General features: G+C 32.9%; 1 protein-coding gene across 1 annotated transcript; it reads right to left on the bottom strand.

Annotated features, from left to right (window-relative positions):
* Nucleotides 1-3,895: 3,895 nt before the first annotated feature.
* Nucleotides 3,896-7,709, bottom strand: LOC127085442 (probable LRR receptor-like serine/threonine-protein kinase At1g74360). The gene is made up of 2 exons (XM_051025953.1): nucleotides 7,411-7,709; nucleotides 3,896-7,292 (listed from the first exon to the last, which is right to left on the bottom strand). The coding sequence occupies exons 1-2, from the start codon at nucleotides 7,526-7,528 to the stop codon at nucleotides 4,117-4,119; spliced, it is 3,294 nt and encodes a 1,097-aa protein (XP_050881910.1). The 5' UTR covers nucleotides 7,529-7,709; the 3' UTR covers nucleotides 3,896-4,116.
* Nucleotides 7,710-11,088: the final 3,379 nt, after the last annotated feature.

The raw sequence follows: 11,088 nt of genomic DNA, 5'->3' as shown, positions 1-11,088 counted from the left end.
GACAACAAACCTTGGGGAATGCATGAACGGCATCTTCAAAGGCATTAGAAGTCTACCAATAACCGCATTGGTGAGAACAACCTATTTTAGGTTGGCATCGACCTTCACAACTAGAGGCAAAATATGGAGTGTGTAACACCCGAGGCCAAAGAGGGCGGAGAGTGGTTACATGTAACACCCGAGGGTGAGGGAGTGGTTATCGGTGCACGAGGCATGACAATGAGACACTCCTAGCAACTTCTAGGGAAAAACTGAATTCACATCGGAATGAGAGAGATCCTGAGACTGTGTAGGTATGAGACTGCATGGTTGAAGGAATGCTTATAAGGATTAATTGGTACTACCTATACCAACAAGATACATCTTCTTTTCGGTATCCTAACAGATAAGAACTTCATAGTTAATTGTGCTTGACTTGGAGTAGTATTTGGATGAGTGACCTTCTGGGAAGCTTCCTGGAAAGCGTGTGAATGAGGATAAAACATGCTGAAAAGACCCGTGTTGGTTTATGTGGTCAGTTGGTAATCCTGAAAGTAGTCTGGGCGTTATAAATGGTATCAGAGCCAAACATCTTCCAGTACAATGTGGTTCGGGGTCGAACCAAGCGGAAGTTGGTGGGCATGTAACACCTGAGGCCGAAGAGGGCAGAGAGTGGTTACATGCAACACCCAAGTGTGAGGGAGTGGTTGTCGGTGCATGAGGCAAGACAATGAGACACTCATAGCAGCTTCTAGGGATAAACCAAATTCACATCGAAATGAGAGGGATACTAAGATTGTGCATGTATGAGACCGCATGGTTGAAGAAAGGCTTATACGGATTAATTGGTACTACCTATACCAACAAGATGCATCTTCTTTTCAGTAGCTTAACATATAAAAACCACATACTTAATCGTGCTTGACTTGGAGTAGTATTTGGATGGGTGACCTTTTGGAACCGGGGCGTTACAGAGTGAAGTGTTAATGTCACGTCAATTATTCAATGAATGTTGTATGAAAGTGATGAAAGAGGAAACTATCAAAGCTAGCACACACGTAGTTACAATCTTTGACCGTCATACACAAAATCAGTGTACAGGAAATAATGGACCATAATGAGGGGAGGTCAAATTTATCCTATGTTGTAGCTAGCACACACGCAGTTACAATCTTTGACCGTCATACACAAAATCAGTGTACAGGAAATAATGGACCATAATGAGGGGAGGTCAAATTTATCCTATGTTGTCAGACTAAATAGAAGTTGTGGCAAGTTTCAGACCTTCCATATTCCTTGCTTCCGTGTCATTGCGGCATGCGCACATATTCGCCAGGACGCTTCCAACCATTTATCTGATGTTTAAAGGCCATTATCGTCATGAATGTCTACAACGAAAGCTTCTCAGTGCTAGAAATGGAGGAATTTTGGCATCCATATCAAGGGGACATAGTTTGGAACAACAATGAGATGCAAAGAAAGAAAAAAGGATGGCCAAACAACATGCATATTAGAATAAAAATGGATACGACTGATAAAATGATAAGATTATGTAGTATATGTCGACAACCCGGACACAATAAGAAAAAACGTCTCAATCTCGGAGCAACCTTTGCAGTATAATTTAGTACCTCCTTTCAATTTATGTAACCTTTTATTTTGATATATTAATAACTTTTTGTTACAACAAGGTTAACAACAAACATCACTCCAAGTTAAACACACTTAAAATCGAACATGTCTGAATAAACAACACAAACAACATATATCAAAACAGATAAAAATAGTTAACCACAACATTTAAAAATAACATTTCTAACTGATTACAACAATCAAACTGACATCATTTGGTCTAAACATCACTCCCCTAGCATCATATTCATTTTTAACTCGCACTCATCCACGTACGATATCGAGTTTCTCAATATTTCTAATTCTTTCGCCTTCGGGTATGTTTTTGTCTAACCTGTAGAAGCAAGCTTTAATCCAAAAAGAATTTTGATGAAGACAACATGTATCAATGCAAAAAGAGAAGAGCTTCAAAGAGAATTCAAGCATCAAATGATCAAGCTACATATGCATAACCAACATTTGGTTCAAGCTTCTTTTTCAAGCCAACCTTTTGCAAGTTTGTTGATTCACTTCTAAGGTATATCTAATTCACTCTTAGATTAGTATACAAGTGTTCAACAATCATCATTTGCATTTCCATATTTAACCTAACCAATTTTTAACATGTTGAAATGAAAGACACATTTTTTCTTAAAGTATTTTTCTGCATTTCAACAGTGTTAACCGGTTAACCATATGGGTTAACCGGTTAACGGCCCAGTTTTTGAACTTCCTTGTTAACGTTATACGCGTTAACCGGTTAACCCATTTGGTTAACCGGTTAACACTGTTCGTTTCAGTGAAAAATGATTTTCAAAAACTTATACCTTTTCATCAATCTTTATGAAGAAAATTATACCTCTTTGAAAAGGTGTTTTGTCAATATAAATTCTTGAATTTTTAAAATGAAAATTCACCTCCAAGAACTTTCATAAAAACTTAAGATAATCACTCTTTCATATTTTCAATATTTCATAAAAGTGTTCATAATCAAATTTTCATCTCATTCCATTTTTGTTGAACACTTATATATTATTCATTGAGTGAATTATTTATCTAAGGAGAAGATCGATCAAGAGAAGATTGATAGTGCTACACTTTATTCAAATCATCAAAAAGATTTATTTCTGTTTGACTTGTGATCCAGGATTGTTGGACACAAGGGTTGGTGTTGCAAGAGGATTGTTCTTGCACACTTGATTACCTATAGGTTAGATAGTAAGCATCACCATTGGTGTGAGTAGGTTGTACCATAATTCTAACTATAGTGAAATCTCTTTGAAGTTTTTAACCACCTAATTCACCCCCCCCCCCCCTCTTAGGCGCATTTACAACTTATATAACCAACGAACCAACTCTCTCTGTAGTTGTTCGGAATGACAAATGTTCCAGATGAGCATCTTGATCGGAGGCTTGTCTCTCGAATAAATCATTTTTCCATAGCGGCGACGAAGACGAATCATGTTTGCAATATAATGAAAAGAGATGTGGAAAAATGAATCACACACCACCTCTATTTATACAAAAAAAAAACTACACAATACACAGAGGAGCCAGATCAATTGACGTCTCCTCTCATTTTCTACACACAAACGCCAATTGGATTGGCAGCACCATGTGATGTAGTCAATTGGATTGACAGCACCATGTGATGTAGCCAATTTAATTGACGATTCCTCTTTAAAATTAAGGGTAGCGTCAATTCATCTGACACCTACGTGTAAATATTTTTTTTTAAAGTGGAGTAGTTTGAGTATTAATTTGAAAAGTAGATTATTTTAGAAAAAAAATTGAAAAAAATGGCTTATTTGAGTAAAATATTGAGTATAAACTTGAATAATTAAATGAGACAAGTTTAAGTCTTACAAATTGGACGTTAATAACTCGTAATTCGGGTTAAAGTCCTTAATTCTCTAATTCAAAAATTAAATTATCATATTAAAACTTTAATAGTTTTATGTGATCTTACATATATCTTCTCCAATATAAAATCGAACCACTCTATGTTTTGAAGTTTTACGTAACATAACTGCAATTTAACCATAATAAAAAGAATATAAATTTTATTTAATCACGACTTAATAGTGAAAATATTTTATAATGCACGATTTTGTTGATAAAATTTGGACCCTATACGTTACTTCATGCCCTCAAAGACTGCCAATGTAGTCATACTATTCAATGTAAAAAACTGTCACATTAGTTTTTCAAGTATTCCCACAACAAAACTAAAGAGTGGTGCTTATTATTCTTCAAAAGGGATTAAACTAAAACAAAAGCTAAATTACAAGAACAAACCTCCTAATTAAAGAACAAAATTGAGCAACTTCTTCAAAATGAATGATGAAGTTTCTTTACACAACGGAAGAAAGAACTGTGCAAGGTCTCTGTTATTCTATGTATACTGTATTGCAAGTTACACTATGATATCAACATTATTTTATCAAAAGAATTAAAACTATGTCATATACTTTCCTATTAATAAAAAGGGAAAAAAAACATATGAAAACAGTATGAGTTGAAGCTTCAATAGTTTGAATTTCTATGAGAATTGAATATCTTAATCAACATAGCTAGAACCTCTTTCATGTTAGGCCTATTTTGTGGTGAGTCATTTGTGCACTTCACTCCAACAAAAAGCAACTCAAACATCTCTTTTGCACTACCAACCAGCCCAAAATGACTCAATCCATTTCTACCTGAACCAATCACACGCCTAACACATTCAACCAAACATTCGTCACCTCCATCCACAGCTCTTCTCCCGGTCGCTAACTCCATGATCAACACGCCGAAACTATACACGTCACCTTTTGTTGTAGCTTGCCATGTTTGCCCGTATTCCGGTGCAACATATCCGACAGTTCCTGCAACAATCGTACTCACATGGCTATCACCGACATCGACGACTCTAGCAAGCCCGAAATCTGTTACTTTCGCTTTACCTTCTTTGTCAAGCAACACATTACTAGCCTTCACGTCTCTATGCACGATTGGAGGGTGACATTCATGGTGTAGATAAAGTAATGCCTTAGCCACATCAATCGCGACTTCTAACCGCCTTTTATAAGTCAAGTTTTTTGTATCGGTTACTAGTTCTTCCAAACTTCCGCCTCCTATGTACTCGTAAACTAGTAACTTCTGTGAACCGTATAAGCACCAACCATAAAGTGTGACAAGATTTGGATGAGGCCAACCGAATTCTTGACCACTGAGGACTTTCATTTCAGCTTTGAATTCTTTCTCGCCTTCAGTTCCTTCTCTTTGTAGCTTCTTCACTGCCACTACTCTTCCATCAGGAAAAACTCCTCTGTAGACCGTTCCGAAACCGCCTTTTCCTATGATTCTCTCTTCTTTGAAGTTGCTTGTTGCTTCCAAAATGTCGGCATGCGTGAAAACTACATTGTTCAAATGGAATATCTTGACGGTATCAGATAACCATTGTGACGATCCATAGCTACCTGAACCATTATGCTTTCGGTTTTTATCATTCAGAAACTTTCCTTGTTCCTCAGACGGACTTTTCACCAAGAAATAGACAGTTAGAAAAAGAAGTCCGGAAACCAAAATAGCTAGTGTTAGAGCAACACAAAAATACCATTTTGTTGCTTTTTTCATATGTATATGTAATGTTTTGTTTTTTCCATCTGGAGTATTATTATCAAAGAATTTTGGAAGGTCTAAGAGGGTATCGCCTAAATACGAATCTTTATCAAAAGTAAGCAAATGTCCGTTTAGAGGTACTGTACCAGATAACAAAGGATTATATGAGATATTGAACCTGCTAAGCTCATCCAATTTAACCAAACTTGTTGGAAATGCACCTGAGAAATTGTTCCAGGACAAATCAAGATTCTGCATGCACTTCATGTTACCGATTTCCTCTGGAATTTCACCTGAAAACTTGTTCCTAGTCATGTTCAAGACTATAAGTGGCAAACCACCAATCTCTTTCGGGAATTCGCCATTGAATCTGTTGTCACCTAAATGCAACATGCTGAAATTCAGCATGCTCCCAATTTCTGAAGGAATTTCACCACTAATCATGTTACCACTTAACTGAACATAACCAAATTTATGAGATGATCTAGTAGAAGGTTCTGATGCACACATGGGAAAAATTCCATATCCTTTGAGTAATCTATCCCAAAGGGCTCTACAATTTTTCCGTGTTAAGATACTATACACAAAACTGAATGGAGGATAATCAGCAGGTATCCAACTTTTCATCGATAAACACTCGCTATTTCCAGCAACAACACCAACCATGTTCTTATGGTTTAATTCAAATGTCTCCATAGCATTTCTTCCGATTCTGGTCAACTCAGAAGGAAATTTTCCAGTGAGTTTGTTGTTTGCAAGGTTCAACCATAACAAACTTGAACAGTTACCTAACTCGTGCGGGATTTGACCTGTTAGCGAATTGTTGGCAAGCATTAACCACAAGAGAGAATTCAACTTTCCTAAGCTTCCTGGAATTGGTCCGTTGAAACTATTGAAAGCAAGTTCAAGTGCTTGCAATTTACTCAACTTCTCTAATTCAGACGGAATAGTTCCATTAAAGTTGTTGTGGCTTAACGATAAGAATATGAGACCAGACATTTGAGAGATTTCGGCTGGTAATGGACCTGAAAAGTCGTTGAAACTTAAGTCTAATCTTGTAAGATTACTCAATGTGAAGATTCCTGATTCATTCAATCCTTTTACATAAGAATTTGCATGCAACAAAAGAAACCTCAATTGCTTGAATTTACCGAAAATGTCTTGTACCTCACCACCAAATTTGTTCCTGCTTACATCCAAAATATACAAATTTGTCAAATTCAAAAGTGTATCCGGAATATCTCTTGAAAACGTGTTATTCTGCAAGAAAAGTGATTTGAGACCAGAAATCGAACCAATTTCACGAGGTATTTCACCGCTAAATTTGTTACTAGAAAGATTGAGAATCTCTAAATTCTTACAGTTAGCAACTTCCTTAGGCGGTTTCCCGAAAAATCCGTTGACAGAAAGATCCAATTTTTCAAGACTACAATTCATAGGAAAGGCATGAGAAGGAACATTCCCAGTTAGAAAATTCTCCGAAACAGAAAACTGTGTCAACCTCGAAATCCCATTCCATAAAGCACCACTTATATTATTCGTACTCAAATCCAAATACTTCAACCTTGAACATTTATCAAAACACTCATCAATCCTACCAAAAAAGTGATTATCCGAAACATTCAAACTAACCAAACTATCGCAATGATCACGAAAACTCAACGAAAGCTCCCCTTGAAGTCTATTCGTCGACAAATCCAATGTTCTCAACTTTCTCAAACCCGTCAAATTCATCTCTCCATGGAGAATATTATGAGATAAATTGAGATACACAAGATTACCACACTTCCTTAAATCCTCAGGAATCTCTCCACAGAGAGTGTTCCACGAGACATCAAGATGCGTAAGTTCGCTTAACTGAGAAAAATGATCAAACATCTTACCTGCAACCTCGCTCGCTGAGATATCAACACTCACAACCCTTGTTTTTCCTGTGATCATGCTGCATGATATCCCTGACCAATCACAAGGATTTGAATTGTTCATGTTCCATCTTATGTAATCTCCTCTATTTGAAACTGTTTGATTCTGCAAATAGGATTTTAACTTCAATAGTACTTGTTTATCAGTTTCCAATGAATCACCAACAACTAGTTTACCTGTCAAAATCAATAAATCACCACAAGAAAGAAAAAAAAAACATAATTCACTATATATATCATATATGAGATTATGAAAACCATAAACCAAAATAAAATTTGGAATTTTTATTGGTACCTGAGAAAAGGATCAAAAGACAGAAGAACAAGAAACTCCATGAATCAGAATCTTGTTCTGACATTAATGATAGTTCAATTGTTCTATATGTTATTATAATTCTATGAGGAAAATTCATGTATCAAAAAGGAAAGAAAATTAGTGTGAAGTGGAAGAGAATCTTCTTTATGAGATAGTGGAAGCTAAAAAAATTGAAGGAAGAATAAGATTGATTTTTGTGTTTCTTTTTTGTTCAATTTTCTTTGTTGTGATATCATAGGAACTTATTTTAATGAATTGAATAATAAAATGAACACGAAGGAACAATTGTTGTTGTTATTTTTGAGTATGTTCGTGTGATTCTTTGAATAATCTATAGTAAATAAATAAATGAACAAGTATAGTAATTGTACTAATAAACTATCTTTATTAATTTTCACTGCAAATCTATTTTTTTTCCTCTTAAATTTCTTTTATTTTATTTAACCATATTTATTTCTTGATTTTAAAATATCCAATTTATATTTTTAGAAAACTAAAAAATTATTATATTATATTTTTTTTTAATTTAGTTAAATTTATATTTTTTTTAGATTTTTTTTAAAATAATTTTAATAGTGTAACATAATTGCGTAAAAAATGACAAATAAAAATTTAGTTTGAATACTTATTTTTCAAATTTTATTTTAGATATTTCATAATTCTACTAAAATATTTTTGCATATCTAAAATTTTAAAAAATCACTATTTTTGAAACTATTATAAATAGTTTTTCATAAAAAATACTTTTAAATTATAACTTTTTTTAAAAATTGTAATTTCGATTATATTTTAATTTTCAATAATATATATTTATGTTATACAATGTCGAATTAATTTATCAATTTAGAAAAATAAATATTAAAAATTTTGTAATATTTTAAAAAAATAAAATTTATAAAATCCATTTTTAGAAATACGAAGATAAAAAATCCATAATTTTAAGGTTAAAACAAACAAGCTCAATATTCAATTAATTTAATTATATTTTTATTCTTTCTATTTTATTAAGTTTACAAAATTGATCTCTCTTATTTAAATTTAAACAACTTTGTAATATGTTTATTTTCATGATAAAAATTGCTCCAAACACGTGTCTATCAAAAGTTAGAATTTTTAATTTTATAATATTATGATTGATCGTCCTATATGATCATTTTTATTATTGCATTGAAAATTGATGAAATATTCATTTATTTCTTATATTTTAAATTTATAAAATTTTATACAATTATTTTTCAAATTTCACATTTCAAAAGGTATTTAAAAATAAAAATATTATCAATTTTAAAATTAAAAATTATTCAAATTTAAAATATAAAGATTAGATAAGACAAAATAAAAAAAAAGACTAAATATATTTTAAAAATAATATATATTAATTAAAAAATGGATGGAGTAATAAAACAAAAAAGTGTGTGTAAGTTTTTAATGTCAAATGAGTTATGTAATGTGTTTGGAATTTGGGGATTATTTAATGGATGAAAATGTTGTGAAAGCGATAGGGGAGGGAGCAGAGAAGCGCAAGAGTCATAGGGACATATTAGATTTGGAGACAAAAGTGGGCGGTCGAGCCGCCATTGCTGACCGGTTCGACGAAAGTGTGGCTCGCACGGGTTTGACTCTTGTACGCCAAGATTAGAATGGTACTCCTTTCTTTTCTAGCACAAACAAAAAGTGAATTCTTATACTCCATCTTGTTTTTCTTCTTTCACAAAATTATATGGAAATTTCTCAAAATTTAACCCTGTATTTCCTACCGCGTCTTTAGTTTTGCAGTCAAAACAAATTCACTTTTGGTAAATCGATTCTGATTAAAAATAAATTTAATAGAAAGTGATTTTTATTTTAATAGTTTTTAAGAAAGTAATTTTAAAATAACATTTAACATCCATATAATTTGAAATCCCTACCCTATAGAATGAATGTCAAAATAGATACTCTTCTGTCTCATAATAAATATTTTATTTAAATTATGTCTGATTTTTAAAAAAAAATATTAGATGCGTTGATTTTAATAATAAATTTAAAGGTAATTCTAATTTGTGTTTTAAGTTAAGAGATAAATATAGTAAAAATTTATTGGAATTTGTGTGTTGGATTTAATACAACTTTATAATTAATGGTGTTATTGTTTTTTTCAATATGAATTTTCTATTTATGGATTTTTTAACATGTGCCCGTGTTCATGGATACGGATCAACACTCAAATTTGTTGACCCAAATCGAATTAATTTATAAATCATTTGAACTCATTCATTTACAAATATATTCAACTCAACTCATAACAACCCGTATAATTTTGATTTGGATATGGTGTTTGAGTTTTGCAACCCACAAACTCGTTGACTAGACTCATTGATATGACTTTAGTACACTACGCCAAATAAGGGAAAAGATAGCGCTTTTTTTGGCCTATAACAGCGCTTTAAAGCGCCCTCTAATCTGGCGCTGGCATAGGTAAAGACAGCGATTTGTTTTCCTGGAGAAAGCGCTGTCTAAAGTGGCCACATTATAGTGCGCTTTCAGAAAAAAGCGCCCTCTGGAGTGGTCCATAAAGGGACACCTTAGAGGGCGCTTTCTGGAAAAAGCGCCCTCTAAAGTTGTCAATGTAAAGTGTTTAGAGGGCGCTTTTAGGAAAAAGCGCCCTCTAAAGTTGTCAATGTAAAGTGTTTGGAGGGCGCTAAAGTTGTCAATGTAAAGTGTTTAGAGGGCGCTTTCAGGAAAAAGCGCCCTCTAAAGTTGTCAATGTAAAGTGTTTAGAGGGCGCTTTCTGGACAAAGCGCCCTCTAAAGTGTTAGTTATTTTAAAAAAATTTGTTTGAAAAACAGTGGATATTTAATTGGTAACCTGTTCGCATGCTGCAAAAGTGTAAAATTCATATTGATTTCATCCTTTAATCCAATGTTATACACCATTAATCCATTGATATATACAACATGAATCCATTTATATACAACATTAATCCTCCATATATACAACATTAATATATGATTCTTTGATCAACAATATACATTCATGATTTAGTAAAAGTACAACAACAATATACAACATATATACAACAACAGCATACAACAACAACATTCCATACATATATGTACAACAATATACAACCTAGCTATATGATTCTTTGATCAACAATGAATTGACACAATTCATCCTTCAGTTCATCCAAATGAGCTCTTGAGTAAGATTTGTATTCCTCAAAGTACTACAATTAAGAGAATAAAACATATTCATGATTTAGTAACAAATTAGATGAAATATCCGATAATATTAAAATAAACCCTAAGTTATTATTCCATACCATTTTTGGGATGTCTATACGATTCAACGCAATGATATCTCTCATAAATCTCAATACAAAAAATCCGCAATCGACCGAATTATTTTGCTGAGGACACTACAATGAAAAACAAACAATATATATATAGTTAATTTCTTACAAACACTATTATAAGCAAAAAAACAAAAACTATTATAAGCAAAAATAAGATACTTAATATATACCTCAACTCTGACCCAGGTAATGTCCTTCCTATTGCGGTAATTCTTTTTCGATCTAAATTTTATTATTGCCCTAACAAAATAAAAACGTATATTGAGATCAATCTGACAGACATAATTAAATATACAAATACACACGAATATTTAGGGGAA

Source organism: Lathyrus oleraceus, chromosome 5 (assembly GCF_024323335.1).
Source record: "Lathyrus oleraceus cultivar Zhongwan6 chromosome 5, CAAS_Psat_ZW6_1.0, whole genome shotgun sequence".
Taxonomy (NCBI): Eukaryota; Viridiplantae; Streptophyta; class Magnoliopsida; order Fabales; family Fabaceae; genus Lathyrus; species Lathyrus oleraceus.
This window is presented reverse-complemented; position numbering and strand designations above follow the sequence as displayed.